Source organism: Pseudophryne corroboree, chromosome 6, assembly GCF_028390025.1.
Source record: "Pseudophryne corroboree isolate aPseCor3 chromosome 6, aPseCor3.hap2, whole genome shotgun sequence".
NCBI classification, from domain to species: domain Eukaryota; kingdom Metazoa; phylum Chordata; class Amphibia; order Anura; family Myobatrachidae; genus Pseudophryne; species Pseudophryne corroboree.
This window is the reverse complement of record NC_086449.1, coordinates 802,745,038-802,761,964: the sequence shown is the minus strand read 5'-3', so window position 1 is coordinate 802,761,964 and position 16,927 is coordinate 802,745,038. Positions and strand designations below refer to the sequence as shown.

At 45.3% G+C, this 16,927-nt stretch overlaps 1 protein-coding gene across 1 annotated transcript in view; it reads right to left on the bottom strand.

Annotated features, from left to right (window-relative positions):
* Positions 1 to 2,763: 2,763 nt before the first annotated feature.
* Positions 2,764 to 16,927, bottom strand: part of LOC134935754 (cystine/glutamate transporter-like) — a 33,853-nt gene continuing 19,689 nt past the window's right edge. Inside the window, exons 6-12 of the mRNA XM_063930595.1 lie at positions 14,728 to 14,772; positions 14,306 to 14,429; positions 13,383 to 13,486; positions 6,347 to 6,443; positions 5,908 to 6,057; positions 4,059 to 4,236; positions 2,764 to 2,917 (exon numbers count right to left, since the gene is read on the bottom strand). Coding sequence (XP_063786665.1) covers positions 2,853 to 2,917; positions 4,059 to 4,236; positions 5,908 to 6,057; positions 6,347 to 6,443; positions 13,383 to 13,486; positions 14,306 to 14,429; positions 14,728 to 14,772 — 763 coding nt within the window. The 3' untranslated portion in view covers positions 2,764 to 2,852. The remainder of the gene's footprint in view (positions 2,918 to 4,058; positions 4,237 to 5,907; positions 6,058 to 6,346; positions 6,444 to 13,382; positions 13,487 to 14,305; positions 14,430 to 14,727; positions 14,773 to 16,927) is intronic.

The following is a 16,927-nucleotide window of genomic DNA, read 5'->3' as shown; positions in this document are numbered from 1 at the left end:
TGGGGACTTCACCCAGAAGTCTTCCACATGATTGTAAACCGTTGGGAAAAACCAAAGGTGGACATGATGGCGTCTCGCCTCAACAAAAAACTGGACAGATATTGCACCAGGTCAAGGGACCCTCAGGCAATAGCTGTGGACGCTCTGGTAACACCGTGGGTGTACCGGTCAGTGTATGTGTTCCCTCCTCTTCCTCTCATACCAAAAGTACTGAGAATCATAAGAAGGAGAGGAGTAAAGACTATACTCGTGGCTCCGGATTGGCCAAGAAGGACTTGGTACCCGGAAATTTAAGAGATGCTCACGAAAGACCCGTGGCCTCTACCTCTAAGACAGGACCTGCTCCAGCAGGGACCATGTCTGTTCCAAGACTTACCGCGGCTGCGTTTGACGGCATGGCGGTTGAACGCCGGATCCTGAAGGAAAAAGGCATTCCGGATGAAGTCATCCCTACCCTGATCAAAGCCAGGAAGGATGTAACCGTACAACATTATCACCGTATTTGGCGTAAATATGTTGCGTGGTGCGAGGCCAGGAAGGCCCCTACGGAGGAATTTCAACTGGGTCGATTCCTGCATTTCCTGCAAACAGGACTGTCTATGGGCCTCAAATTAGGGTCCATTAAGGTTCAAATTTCGGCCCTGTCGATATTCTTCCAAAAAGAACTAGCTTCTGTTCCTGAAGTTCAGACGTTTGTCAAGGGAGTACCTCATATACAGCCTCCTTTTGTGCCTCCAGTGGCACCTTGGGATCTCAATGTAGTGTTGGGATTCCTAAAATCACATTGGTTTGAACCACTCACCACTGTGGACTTGAAATATCTCACATGGAAAGTGGTAATGCTGTTAGCCCTGGCTTCAGCCAGGCGTGTATCAGAATTGGCGGCTTTATCCTATAAAAGCCCTTACCTAATTTTTCATACGGACAGGGCAGAATTGAGGACTCGTCCTCAATTTCTCCCTAAGGTGGTTTCAGCATTTCACTTAAACCAACCTATTGTGGTGCCTGCGGCTACTAGGGACTTGGAGGATTCCAAGTTGCTGGACGTAGTCAGGGCCCTGAAAATATATGTTTCCAGGACGGCTGGAGTCAGAAAATCTGACTCGCTGTTTATCCTGTATGCACCCAACAAGCTGGGTGCTCCTGCTTCTAAGCAGACGATTGCTCGTTGGATTTGTAGTACAATTCAGCTTGCACATTCTGTGGCAGGCCTGCCACAGCCAAAATCTGTAAAAGCCCATTCCTCACGGAAAGTGGGCTCATCTTGGGCGGCTGCCCGAGGGGTCTCGGCTTTACAACTTTGCCGAGCAGCTACTTGGTCAGGGGCAAACACGTTTGCTAAATTCTACAAATTTGATACCCTGGCTGAGGAGGACCTGGAGTTCTCTCATTCGGTGCTGCAGAGTCATCCGCACTCTCCCGCCCGTTTGGGAGCTTTGGTATAATCCCCATGGTCCTTTCGGAGTCCCCAGCATCCACTAGGACGTTAGAGAAAATAAGAATTTACTTACCGATAATTATATTCCTCATAGTCCGTAGTGGATGCTGGGCGCCCATCCCAAGTGCGGATTGTCTGCATTACTTGTACATAGTTATTGTTACAAAAATCGGGTTATTGTTGTTGTGAGCCATCTTTTCAGAGGCTCCTTCTGTTATCATGCTGTTAACTGGGTTCAGATCACAAGTTGTACGGTGTGATTGGTGTGGCTGGTATGAGTCTTACCCGGGATTCAAAATCCTTCCTTATTGTGTACGCTCGTCCGGGCACAGTATCCTAACTGAGGCTTGGAGGAGGGTCATAGGGGGAGGAGCCAGTGCACACCAGCTAGTTCTAAAGCTTTTACTTTGTGCCCAGTCTCCTGCGGAGCCGCTATTCCCCATGGTCCTTTCGGAGTCCCCAGCATCCACTACGGACTATGAGAAATAGAATTATCGGTAAGTAAATTCTTATTTTCCTCAATACTGTACTGGATTATAAATTGTAGACACGCACTCTGATTTTCAATAGTTATAGAAATTATATATTTAGAAAACCTAAAAAATAACGGGTTAGTGTCAAATATTAAAATTACCAGACCTATTCGCAGTGACTGGCGCGGAACTTATTTTGTAATTTTGTTAACTTATAGTGACTGATTTCAAAATGTTTTTTATTTTTAAACTCTCTTCCATACTTGCCTAATTGGATTTAGTGGTTGTTTTATTGCCAACCTATTTGAAATTTCTGATTTTTCCCTCAAATAGAGGTCCAGCTTATACAGTACATCTACAACAGTAAAAAGATAGCCTGTTAGTAGGTCATGGAATTGGTAGACAGTAGAGAAGGTCGACATACAAAAGGTCAACATAAAAATTGTCGACAATTTTTTTTTTACATTTTGGTCATTTTGTATGTTTGTACTTAAAAAAAAAAAAAAAAAAAAAAAACCTTGGGTCGACCATGTGTATCAATTGTCATGTCGACCTTTTGAACCCATCAACCTTAAGCACTGTCTATCTTTTACCTGTCGACCTTTTACATGTCAACCATTTGGGGTTGACCTACTGACTATTTTTACTGTAGATCTATCAACCGGATGTTGCTTTCCTTCTCACTTCATAGGTCTGCAAGAAAAATGACGATACCCGGGTATCCTATTCAACCGCATTGTGTGTGGCTGCACATCGTGGAAGATTGAATAGCTTCCCCTCCCTCTTGAGTAATTTAATATGTAGAAGACCGTACAATACTCTTGAGTGGTTGAGAAATAAAACTATCCAAAGCACTTTGATAGCAGCTTTTATTATAAGTATATTACAGTGGATTGGCCTTTATGTAACCAGGGACGACAGCAGCTGAACGAACACCTTTTCTAGTACGTTTTTTTTTCTTGAGGTATAACTTCCATCACCACTTGTAGCTTCATTGTCAGTCGATCTAGGATAGTTTAAAAACAGTAAAAAGAAGAAAAAAATAAATATTTCAGGTTTTATAGGCGTCCAGTACCACTAGTAACTAAATTGTCAAACAGCGGGGCTGCCACACATTTCTTGAGCTTATATCACCATTAAATCCTCGCACAGATAATGACAATTAAAGCTTCTATTACATATTTTTAAGGGAAATAAAGGGAACTTGTTCCCAATTAAGCAATTGTTATACATGGATGTCAAAGTGTAGACCCGCCTCATTAACCTGCCATTTATTACTTCATTTTTATTTATTTTATTTTTTTCATTTATTAAAAAAAAAAAGTGCTTAAAAAAACAAAAAAAAAACAACAACAAAATTGTGGATTTTGTCTGGAATATAGAGATCGTAACTTCAATAGTTTTCTGTGCTTAAGATTAAACTAATAACATTTCCGTTACTATCAAACGGATTATCATTAGCACCCAGGGTTCTCAAACTCTGTCCTCAGGACCCCACGGGTCTGGGACTGAGGGTCGACAGCACAAAGGTCGACACACCTTAGGTCGACGCCAATTGGTCGACACACCTTAGGTCGACATGGACAAAAGGTTGACAGGAACAAGGTCGACATGGAAAAAGGTCGACATGAGTTTTTTTGTGTGTTTTTTTTGGTGTCGTTTTCTTCGTAGAGTGTCCGGGAACCCCAATTACTGCACCGCGTCCCCTCGCATGGCTCGCCATGCTTCGGGCATGGTGCTACCGCTTCGCTCGGCACACTTTACTGTTCCAATCGTAGTCCACGTGGATCGTTAAGTATGAAAAGGTTCAAAAAAAGAAAAAAAATAGTGAAAAACTCATGTTGACCTTGTTCCTGTCGACCTTTTGTCCATGTCGACCAATTGGCGTCGACCTTTGTGCTGTCGACCTGGAGTCCGGATACCGGACCCCACACGGTTCATGTTTTCCAGGTCACCTGTGGATTTTTAAAATGTGACCGTTGCTGATACACACTGCAGCTGCTGGGTGACCTGGAAAACGTGACCTATGTGGGGGCTCCTGAGGATCGAGTTTGAGAACCACTGCATTAACACAATGCATACCTTTACAAAAAGGTATGTCCTCCTGCTCTCTCTAGCCATCGTCACTCCTGACAACTACCACTTACTGAATGCATGTCTCCATCCCTCGGGCAGTCGTTGCCGGTGTATGGTTAGGTAATACATGGGTAACCCACTTAAGGTGATGAGACAGCCAATGCCGGTGTTCACTGGATCGGAATACAGAGACAGTGCCACAATAAATAGGCACATCGTACTGAAGACCACGGGGATGAGCAGCGGCACCTGTAGCGGAGTTGATTGGTTATCTCACGTTTCTTTTTCTTTGGTGCTTTTCACAAAAATTACATTTCTAAGATATAACCATAAGGAAAGGTAATGAAAATATATATTTAGCCTTACTCCCAGGAGTGTCCACCATTTTTTTTTTCTCCCATTGAAAAATTGACCCTCTACTAATATAATTCCTATCGTTAATCACTGGATTGATATATGCTGTAATGTTATTAACTTGTCTTCCTTCCAAGGGGGGAATGCAATTGACGTTTGTTTTTATTTTGCGTCCACAGCTCCCGTCTAATGAGACAAGAGCTATCCAATTGTTTGTGCCGCACTAGCCTGTGATTTATTGCGGAGGCCGTGCTCAAACCTGTTCAAACTACTGGGTGGTAGTAGTAGACCCTACCACCATCATCCTCATCGTCCTTTTTAATATCTTTGTTGCCAACATTACAAATGGTATTGAAGGGAAGGTATGCCTTTTTGCAGATGACACAAAGGTATGCAACAGGGTAGACAGGAGAAGTAAAGCTAATGATTGAGGATCTAGGTAGACTAGAGGAATGGTCAAGAATGTGGCGACTTTTTTTTTTTAGTATATATATTAATCATACACTTGGGTCTCTAAGAGGGATCCAGTCAGTATTCCAGCATTCGGAATGCTGACGCAGGGATCTTGACATGGATCAAAAGGCCGGCCCTGGAGTCCCGACTGTCTGCATCCCAAACGTTAGTATGCCAGTGCTGCTTTGGGTCAGGCCACGGGGGGGGGGGTGTTGGGTTTAGGTTCAGGCTGCGGGACGGTGGGGGGATTATGGTTAGGCTGTGGAGGGTTTGACTGTTAGGGTCAGGCTGCGGGAAGGGAGGGTTAGGGGAATAAGGGATAGCATACTTGTCTTCCCGGTGTCGGGATCCCACTGTCTGTATTCTGATTGCTGGGATCCTGATACCATCCCCTCTAAAACACAAGGGCTAAATATAGTATTAAGGGCACTATAATCGAAACTACTCTGCGGGGGAATGGGATCTAGGAGTCACTATTTCAGATGACTTGAGGGCAGGTAAGCAATGTAACAAAACAATGAGGAAGGCTAGTCAGATGCTTACATCACAAAAAGACCAAGGAAGACTAAAAGATATGTATAGTTTGGAGCACAGAAGGGAAGGGGGAAGGGGGGGGCATGGGTAGACACTTTCAAATATATGAAGGGTTTTACCAAGGTACAGGAGAAAAAAATTCTTGAAAGGAAGAGAAGTATTAGAACTCTAGGCCATGCACTGAGACTGGAGGGAGGTAGGATAAAAGGAAATTTGAGGAAAAGTTATTTTACAGAACGGGTAGTGTTTAAGTGGAATAGCATCCCGTCAGAGGTGTCTACCTGCTAAGACAGTAGAACACTTTAAACATGCTTGAGATAGGCATAAGAATATCCTTACAAAGACCTAAGAAACCAATAGAGTTGGGGTTACCAAAAGGATAAAAGAAAAAGGGCAGACTAGATGGGCCAAGAGGTACTTACCTGCCATCACCAATGCCAAGATCTGTACTAGACATCCTGTCTCACTTTTAGACCATAGGTAAGCGATGGTGGGCCCTACCTCGAAGAAGGGTCTACAGTTCCAATACCTGCAGGAGGTCTATTCACACAGCACTATCTTTAAGCGTAAAAAAGTTACCTTAAAGGGCCGAGGGAGATCGGGATACTTTCGTTGATGAATAATTAGGCCGATAGTGCAAAGTCCCATGAACAGCCATCTTGAAAAGCTGTAAAAATTCAAAAGTCCGTAAAGATCACCAATTCCAATCATCAAGAAGACCAGCGGCATCTGGAAGAGATGTACACAGATGTATACCAGTGACGGAGCAGTGACCCTGCCAGATGTTGCCAGCACAAACTGGTAATAATATGCTGGTCTTTCCAACACAAGTCTCAGGCTGTGGAGCAGCAACCAAGCTGGTCTAGTCTGAGGGTATCTGATCACTTTATTGGTTTTGATGATCAAACAACTGATTAAGATGTACATTGCTGATTGTCAGGAGCTAGGGCCCTTTTTTTACCTAATTGCTCCAACAGGCTTGCTCTCTGTAAAAGATCTTGGGAGAAAAACCACATACCATTAATAGCAAGGCAGGAAGGGGCGTGTGCCTTCGAATGTGAATCATTGCAAACAGGGGCGGCCACTGCCCTTCTCTGGATGCAGCAAACAACATCCTAGGTAAGTGGAATAGAAAGTGTCGATGAACCACATTCCAAAAACAAAAAGGTTAGAAAGGAAGAGTAAGTGGATAGTACCGGAGAACAATGTTAGAGTTATGGTATAAGATAAAGGTGAGCAAAGCTTCAATGACAGGTTGAGTAAGGAAACTATATATAGTCAGGTAACACTTGCCTGCATAATCCCATAAATAATATATCACTGAAGGTTTATTTTTATTTATTTATTTTTTATTAATGACTTATTTAAGTTACTTATGTAGTATATAGTATCCTGCTTAAGGCTAGAGGCTCAAGTGAAACTAATGGTGCCCATACACTTGGGAGATAATCGGTGCTAACCTTCGATTTCGACCGCATCTGTGAGAGAAATCGAAGGCTTGTACGCACATTTTAGGTACCTTTCGACGTGATGCGCGGGCACACTGGTCGAATCTCGCGTCTCAAGATAGTATGTGCTGCACTTAATATTTATCGAATCGCAGTGCGATCACATGTGTTTTTAAAAACACGTCCTATATATCGCTCCCACTCGGCGGCGACGTGCCCATCACGTGATTACCATGCAATCTTTCGCATGATCGCATGGTAATCACTTTGGCAGTTCAGGTGCGATTTCATCGCACCTGAACTGCCGGTGCAATGCCCGGCAGAATCCATTCGCACCGCCAATCGCAAGAAGCTTGACAGGAAGAGGGCGTGTGTGGGTGTCAACAGACCGTTTTCAGGGAGTGGTTGGAAAAACGCAGGCGTGTCCAAGCGTTTGCAGGGCGGGTGCCTGACGTGAATTCCGGGACCGGATAGGCTGAAGTGATCGCAGCAGCTGCGTAAGTTCAGACCTACTCAGAAACTGCACAAAACTTTTTTGTACCACTCGGCTGCACAAGCATTCGCACACTTGCAAAGCTTAAATACACTCCCCTATAGGTGGCGACTATCTGATCGCAGCGCCTTATACACAGTATGTACAATAAAAATCAGAAGGGTATTCATTAAAAATTAATTTACTAGAGACCTAACTCATACATAAATGTCCAGAGTACTTTTTCTTTTCTCTGACGTCCTAGTGGATGCTGGGAACTCCGTAAGGACCATGGGGAATAGCGGCTCCGCAGGAGACTGGGCACAACTAAAAGAAAGCTTTTAGACTACCTGGTGTGCACTGGCTCCTCCCACTATGACCCTCCTCCAAGCCTCAGTTAGATTTCTGTGCCCGGCCGAGCTGGATGCACACTAGGGGCTCTCCTGAGCTCCTAGAAAGAAAGTTTATTTTAGGTTTTTTATTTTACAGTGAGACCTGCTGGCAACAGGCTCACTGCATCGAGGGACTAAGGGGAGAAGAAGCGAACCTACCTGCTTGCAGCTAGCTTGGGCTTCTTAGGCTACTGGACACCATTAGCTCCAGAGGGATCGACCGCATGGAACTGGCCTTGGTGTTCGTTCCTGGAGCCGCGCCGCCGTCCCCCTTACAGAGCCAGAAGCAAGAAGAGGTCCGGAAAATTGGCGGCAGAAGACATCAGTCTTCACCAAGGTAGCGCACAGCACTGCAGCTGTGCGCCATTGCTCCTCATGCACACTTCACACTCCGGTCACTGAGGGTGCAGGGCGCTGGGGGGGGGCGCCCTGAGCAGCAATAAAAACACCTTGGCTGGCAAATATATCACAATATATAGCCCCAGAGGCTATATATGTGATAAATACCCCTGCCAGAATCCATAAAAAAGCGGGAGAAAAGTCCGTGAAAAAGGGGCGGAGCTATCTCTCAGCACACTGGCGCCATTTTCTCTTCACAGTACAGCTGGAAGACAGCTCCCCAGGCTCTCCCCTGTAGTTTGCAGGCTCAAAGGGTTAAAAAGAGAGGGGGGGCACTAAATTTAGGCGCAATATTGTATATACAAGCAGCTATTGGGAAAAATTCACTCAATATAGTGTTAATCCCTAAATTATATAGCGCTCTGGTGTGTGCTGGCATACTCTCGCTCTGTCTCCCCAAAGGGCTGTGTGGGGTCCTGTCCTCAGTCAGAGCATTCCCTGTGTGTGTGCGGTGTGTCGGTACGGCTGTGTCGACACGTTTGATGAGGAGGCTTATGTGATGGCAGAGCAGATGCCGATAAATGTGATGTCGCCCCCTGTGGGGCCGACACCAGAGTGGATGGATAGGTGGAAGGTATAAACCGACAGTGTCAACTCCTTACATAAAAGGCTGGATGACGTAACAGCTATGGGACAGCCGGCTTCTCAGCCCGCGCCTGCCCAGGCGTCTCAAAGGCCATCAGGGGCTCAAAAACGCCCGCTCCCTCAGATGGCAGACACAGATGTCGACACGGAGTCTGACTCCAGTGTCGACGAGGTTGAGACATATACACAATCCACTAGGAACATCCGTTACATGATCCCGGCAATAAAAAATGTGTTACACATTTCTGACATTAACCCAAGTACCACTAAAAAAGGGTTTCATGTTTGGGGAGAAAAAGCAGGCAGTGTTTTGTTCCCCCATCAAATGAGTGAATGAAGTGTGAAAAAGCGTGGGTTCCCCCGATAAGAAACTGGTAATTTCTCAAAAGTTACTGATGGCGTACCCTTTCCCGCCAGAGGATAAGTTACGCTGGGAGATATCCCCTAGGGTGGATAAGGCGCTCACACGTTTGTCAAAAAAGGTGGCACTGCCGTCTTAGGATACGGCCACTTTGAAGGTACCTGCTGATAAAAAGCAGGAGGCTATCCTGAAGTCTGTATTTACACACTCAGGTACTAGACTGAGACCTGCAGATAGTGCTGCTGCAGCGTGGTCTGTAACCCTGTCAAACAGGGATACTATTTTGCGAACATAAGACGTCGTCTTATATATGAGGGATGCACAGAGGGATATTTTGCCGGCTGGCATCCAGAATTAATGCAATGTCCATTCTGTCAGGAGGGTATTAGAGACCCGACACTGGACAGGTGATGCTGACTTTAAAAGGCACATAGAGCCTTATAAGGGTGAGGAATTGTTTGGGGATGGTCCCTCGTATCCACAGCAACAGCTGGGAAGAAAAAAATTTACCTCAGGTTTCCTCACAGCCTAAGAAAGCATTGTATTATCAGGTACAGTCCTTTCGGCTTCAGAAAAGCAAGCGGGTCAAAGGCGCTTCCTTTCTGCACAGAGACGAGGGAAGAGGGAAAAAGCTGCACCAGTCAGCCAGTTCCCAGAATCAATATTCTTCCCCCGCTTCCTCTGAGTCCACCGCATGACGCGGGGGCTCCACAGGCGTAGCCAGGTACGGTGGGGGGCCGCCTCAAAAATTTCAGCGGTCAGTGGGATCGCTCACAGGTGGATCCCTGGATGCTTCAAGAAGTATCTCAGGGGTACAAGCTGGAATTTGAGGCGTCTCCCCCCCGCCGTTTCCTCAAATCTGCCTTGCCGACAACTCCCTCAGGCAGGGAGGCTGTGCTAGAGGCAATTCACAAGCTGTATTCCCAGCAGGTGATAGTCAAGGTGCCCCTACTTCAACAAGGACGGGGTTACTATTCCACACTGTTTGTGGTACCGAAACCGGACGGTTCGGTGAGACCCATTTTAAATTTTAAATCCTTGAACACATACATAAAAAAATTCAAGTTCAAGATGGAATCGCTTGCGGTTATTGCAAGCCTGGAGGAGGGGGATTACATGGTATCCCTGGACATCAAGGATGCTTACCTGCATGTCCCCATTTACCATCCTCACCAGGAGTACCTCAGATTTGGGGTACAGGATTGCCATTACCAATTCCAAACACTGCCGTTTGGACTGTCCACGGCACTGAGGGTCTTTACCAAGGTAATGGCAGAAATGATGATACTCCTTCGAAAAAAGGGAGTTTTAATTATCCCGTACTTGGACGATCTCCTTATAAAGGCAAGGTCCAAGGAGCAGTTGTTGGTCGGAGTAGCACTATCTCGGGAAGTGCTACAACAGCACGGATGGATTCTATACATTCCAAAGTCACAGCTGGTTCCTACCACACGCCTACTGTTCCTGGGGATGGTTCTGGACACAGAACAGAAAAAAGTGTTTCTCCCGCAGGAGAAAGCCAAGGAGCTGTCATCTCTAGTCAGAGACCTCCTGAAACCAAAACAGGTATCGGTGCATCACTGCACACGAGTCCTGGGAAAAATGGTAGCTTCTTACGAAGCAAAATTCCATTCGGCAGGTTCCATGCAAGAACCTTTCAGTGGGACCTCTTGGACAAGTGGTCGGGATCGCATCTTCAGATGCATCGGCTGATAACCCTGGTCCTTGGAGACAGGGTTATCTCTACTGTGGTGGCTGCAGAGTGCTCATCTTCAAGAAGGCCGCATACAGGACTGGGTCCTGGTAACCACGGATGCCAGCCTTCGAGGCTGGGGGGCAGTCACACAGGGAAGAAATTTCCAAGGACTTTGGTCAAGTCAGGAGTCGTCCCTACACATAAATATTCTGGAACTGAGGGCCATTTACAATGCCCTAAGTCTGGCAAGGCCTCTGCTTCAAAACCAGCCGGTACTGATCCAATCAGACAACATCACGGCAGTCGCCCTTGTAAACCGACAGGGCGGCACAAGAAGCAGGATGGCGATGGCAGAAGCCACAAGGATTCTCCGATGGGCGGAGAATCACGTCTTAGCACTGTCAGCAGTGTTCATTTCGGGAGTGGACAACTGGGAAGCAGACTTCCTCAGCAGACACGACCTACACCCGGGAGAGTGGGGACTTCATCCAGAAGTCTTCCAACTGTTGGTAAACCGTTGGGAAAGGCCACAGGTGGACATGATGGCGTCCCGCCTAAACAAAAAACTAGATATTGCGCCAGGTCAAGGGACCCTCAGGCAATAGCTGTGGACGCTCTAGTGACACCGTGGGTGTACCAGTCGGTTTATGTATTCCCTCCTCTGCCTCTCATACCAAAGGTACTGAGAATAATAAGAAAACGAGGAGTAAGAACGATACTCGTGGTTCCGGATGGGCCAAGAAGAGCTTGGTACCCAGAACTTCAAGAAATGATATCAGAGGACCCATGGCCTCTACCGCTCAGACAGGATCTGCTACAGCAGGGGCCCTGTCTGTTCCAAGACTTACCGCGGCTGCGTTTGACGGCATGGCGGTTGAATTCCGGATCCTAAAGGAAAAAGGCATTCCGGAAGAAGTCATTCCTACGCTGATAAAAGCCAGGAAAGAAGTAACCGCAAACCATTATCACCGTATTTGGCGAAAATATGTTGTGTGGTGTGAGGCCAGGAAGGCCCCAACAGAGGAATTTTAGCTGGGTCGTTTTCTGCACTTCCTACAGTCAGGAGTGACTATGGGCCTAAACTTGGGTTCCATTAAGGTCCAGATTTCGGCTCTGTCGATTTTCTTCCAGAAAGAACTGGCTTCACTGCCTGGAGTTCAGACATTTGTAAAGGGAGTGCTACATATTCAGCCCCCTTTTGTGCCTCCTGTGGCACCTTGGGATCTCAACGTGGTGTTGAGTTTCCTAAAATCACATTGGTTTGAGCCACTTAAAACTGTGGATTTGAAATATCTCACGTGGAAAGTGGTCATGTTATTGGCCTTGGCTTCGGCCAGGCGTGTGTCAGAATTGGCGGCTTTGTCATGTAAAAGCCCTTATCTGATTTTCCATATGGATAGGGCAGAATTGAGGACTCGTCCCCAGTTTCTCCCTAAGGTGGTATCAGCTTTTCACTTAAACCAACCTATTGTAGTGCCTGTCGCTACTAGGGACTTGGAAGATTCCACGTTACTGGACGTAGTCAGGGCCTTAAAAATGTATATTTCCAGGACGGCTGGAGTCAGGAAAACTGACTCGCTTTTTATCCTGTAGGCACCCAACAAAATAGGTGCTCCTGCTTCTAAGCAGACTATTGCTCGCTGAATTTGTAGCACAATTCAGCTGGAGCATTCTGCGGCTGGATTGCCGCATCCTAAATCAGTAAAAGCCCATTCCACGAGGAAAGTGGGCTCATCTTGGGCGGCTGCCCGAGGGGTCTCTGCTTTATAACTTTGCCGAGCTGCAACTTGGTCAGGGGCAAACACGTTTGCAAAATTCTACAAATTTGATACCCTGGCTGAGGAGGACCTTGAGTTCTCTCATTCGGTGCTGCAGAGTCATCCGCACTCTCCCGCCCGTTTGGGAGCTTTGGTATAATCCCCATGGTCCTTACGGAGTTCCCAGCATCCACTAGGACGTCAGAGAAAATAAGATTTTACTCTCCGGTAAATCTATTTCTCGTAGTCCGTAGTGGATGCTGGGCGCCCATCCCAAGTGCGGATTGTCTGCAATACTTGTATGTAGTTATTGCCTAACTAAGGGTTATTGTTGAGCCATCTGTTAAGAGGCTCAGTTATATTTCATACTGTTAACTGGGTATAGTATCACAAGTTATACGGTGTGATTGGTGTGGCTGGTATGAGTCTTACCCGGGATTCAAAATCCTTCCTTATTGTGTCAGCTCTTCCGGGCACAGTATCCTAACTGAGGCTTGGAGGAGGGTCATAGTGGGAGGAGCCAGTGCACACCAGGTAGTCTAAAAGCTTTCTTTTAGTTGTGCCCAGTCTCCTGCGGAGCCGCTATTCCCCATGGTCCTTACGGAGTTCCCAGCATCCACTACGGACTACGAGAAATAGATTTACCGGTGAGTAAAATCTTATTTTTTTTTTCTTTTTTCCTTTTTTTCTTTTATTCCATTGATGACCCAATTTGCTTTTAAACATGTTTAATGACTTGTATGTTAAAAACTGGAACCCTTAAATAAGGTCTATGCAACGTGCATAGTAAGCTGCAGAGAGGGGGCTCAAGTGAGTGCTGGGAATGTGTTCCCACGCCCCTTCCCGTTGCCAGGCATGCCCATCACAGTTCATATACGTACCGCATTCCGTGAACGGTTACAAAGCAAAACTCAGATGTAATATTTAAATTAGGGCTTTAGTACCTGGAGGAAGCAAATATCCCACCATTTAAAGCTCCAAAACAGGACATTGCCACCAGTATGGAGATGAGGGGCGAGGCTTGCTTCAGTGTTCTTTCGGCGAAGCTCTTAAATTAAAACGGAGTAAAGAGAGCGTGTTACAAAATAGATTAATCTACAACAATATTATCATCTGCTAGGAGCATTTATTTCAAAGTAAAATTACTTGAAAGAACACTCAATGGGTCAACAAAGAAGAAAATTGGCCAGGATAGAGCATTAAAACGTCTTTAGCCGTGCTGAGTTGTGTTGGCCCATGGTAGGAGTAAGGGGATGATCCAGACAAACTACAGCGGTTGTCATTTTAGATTATGTAATAAAATGTTAAATAGCATTTACCATGCCTTTCTTGTAAACCTTTAAACCTAGGGCTTTTTTATTTTTTTTTGCCTCACCCTGTACATCACAACAGCCAGCAAAGTCTACCTTTACAATACCAAACCGTTCCCTCACCCACCACGTATGGACATTGGTGCTGCACATCTCTGGATATTGAGATCCGGAATACCCAAGCGGCTATGGACTGCTAAGAACCACTTATTTCTAGGTCACCAGTTGGAGGTTCCTCCTGTCTGTGGACCATACACAAACCCTCTCCCCTACAACAGCCAAGGACACTGGTGCTCTGATTATTGGTTTCCATGATCATCAGTTTGCCCACCCAACCCTGCAAGCTGGCCCCAGCCAGTGGCTGTACTTTCATCCAAATAGTAATGGTTACTTACTGCGCTACCTCTGGGACAACGCTAGTTAGCCATCTACAGTTCAGTGAATACTAAAGGGAACGTGAGAGGAAGATGATTGTTCTAATCCCACCTACAGCAAGTCAGCCTCCTTGAAGGGAACGTTCTGCCTACCCCATGGTTATGGAGGTGGGCTATACTCACCATGGCCACTGCTTGTGAGGTGAGAACATCATTGGCAGTCAGGATGGTGTAATAGGAGACATTAGTGAGAAGGTAGCAGACTGTGACAATGATAAGGGAAACCACCACTGTGATGGGAATGTTCCTGGGAGACAAAAGTGGGAACACAGAAGTAATTGCATATATCCAAGCTGGATCTTCTCACTGGGGGCAGATGGAGAGAGATAAAGTTGAGTAGTTGCCCAAAGCAACCAAATTGGCTTCTATCACTTACCTGGCACAGTCTTTAAAAATGACAGGAGCTGATTGTTTGATTTGGGCAGCTTTTCCACTTTATCTCTCTCCAAGGCTTGATTCATCTCCACCCTGGGCCAGACTTAAAAAGTAACTCAGGAGCTTTTACCTACTAAATAGGCCTATTTAGAAAAGAAAGTTAGACTTACCTCTCGGGATTTACAATTTCCTCTGTTACAAAGGTGATGTAAAACCTGAAATAGTAACACAGGTGATATACAGCCGGAAATATTAATGCAGGTAATGTACAACCGGCAATAGTCACATAGGTAATGTACGGTACGGCTGGAAATAGTCACACAGGTAATGTACGGTACGACTGAAAATAAGTCACACAGGTAATGTACGGTACGACTGGAAATAAGTCACACAGGTAATGTACGGTATGGTTGGAAATAGTCACACAGGTAATGCACGGTATGGTTGGAAATAGTCACACAGGTAATGCACGGTATGGTTGGAAATAGTCACACAGGTAATGTACGGTGTAACAGGAAATAGTCACACAGGTAATGTACGGTATAGTTGGAAATAGTCACACAGGTAATGTATGGTGTAACAGGAAATAGTCACACAGGTAATGTACGGTATGGCGGGAAATAGTCACACAGGTAATGTACAGTATGGTTGGAAATAGTCACACAGGTAATGTATGGTATAACTGGAAGTAGTCACACAGGTAATGTACGGTATAACGAAGTAGTCACACAGGTAATGTACGGTATAATGAAATAGTCACACAGGTAATGTACGGTATAACCGGAAATAGTCACACAGGTAATGTACGATAAGGCCGGAAATAGTCACACAGGTAACGTACGGTATGGCTGGAAAGTCACACAGGTAATTTACGGTAAGGCCGGAAATAGTCACACTGGTAATGTACGGTATAATGTACGGTAAGGCCGACAATAGTCACACAGGTAATGTACGGTACGGCCGGAAATAGTCACACAGGTAATGTACGGTACGACTGGAAATAAGTCACACAGGTAATGTACGGTACGACTGGAAATAAGTCACACAGGTAATGTACGGTACGACTGGAAATAAGTCACACAGGTAATGTACGGTACGACTGGAAATAAGTCACACAGGTAATGTACGGTACGACTGGAAATAAGTCACACAGGTAATGTACGGTACGACTGGAAATAAGTCACACAGGTAATGTAAAAGAAAAGGAAAACAGCGCTAGATTCCAATTCCTGAACACATTTAATATATTGGTGTTAAAAAGATAAAATTAAGATAACATTAAAATTAAGCTAACAAATCTCACATGAGAATATAATGTCCATTGACAAATGGGGATAAGGATAAAAATTGACTATATACCGCTGTTGTGTGAATCTGACTAATCTATCAGGAACACGGTCATAAGGTGTTGCAAACCTTATGACTGTGTTCTTGATAGATTAGTCAGATTCACACATGAGGACTTAAAGATGTCAAAATGTCCAATGTTACCAGCCTTGTGTTCCCATATGAGGATCCATAGCGCTGGTGCCTGAAAGCCGCTGAACTCCACGCAATTTTGGTAGGTATCCTGGTCCACAAAAGGCTTGGAAAAAAAGCCTGATTGGTGAATTACCGGAAAAGTCCTCCAGAATCTTGTAAAGGCAGCAATGGAACCACAGGTCTTTCTTGGTGTAGTCGGTGTATGTAGCAGTTGATTTCTGCTGACGCGTTTCGCTGCTCTGGGCAGCTTTGTCAAAGCTGCCCAGAGCAGCGAAACGCGTCAGCAGAAATCAACAAGATTCTGGAGGACTTTTACGGTAATTCACCAATCCGTCTTTATTTCCAAGCCACATCTTTAAGTCCTCATGTGTGAATCTGACTAATCTATCAGGAACACGGTCATAAGGTGTTGCAAAGACAGCAGTATATAGTCCATTTTTTTCCTTATCCCCATTTGTCAATGGACTTTATATTCTCATGTGAGATTTGTTAGCTTAATTTTAATTTTATCTTAATCTTATCTTTTTAACACCAATATATTAAATGTGTTCAGAAACTTGAATCTAGCGCTGTTTTCCTTTTCGTTTACTTCATGTATATGTAGGGAGACTGACTATCTCCCTTATACAGCAGCTAGGAAAACACCCGATTCTAGCGCCCGACAATATACTTTGGTATACCTATTTTTGCATTTTCACACAGGTAATGTACGGTATAACTGGAAATAGTCACACAGGTAATGTACGGTATAACTGGAAATAGTCACACAGGTAATGTACGGTATAACTGGAAATAGTCACACAGGTAGTGTATGGTACGACTGGAAATAGTCACACAGGTAATGTACGGTACGACTGGAAATAGTCACACAGGTAATGTACGGTACGA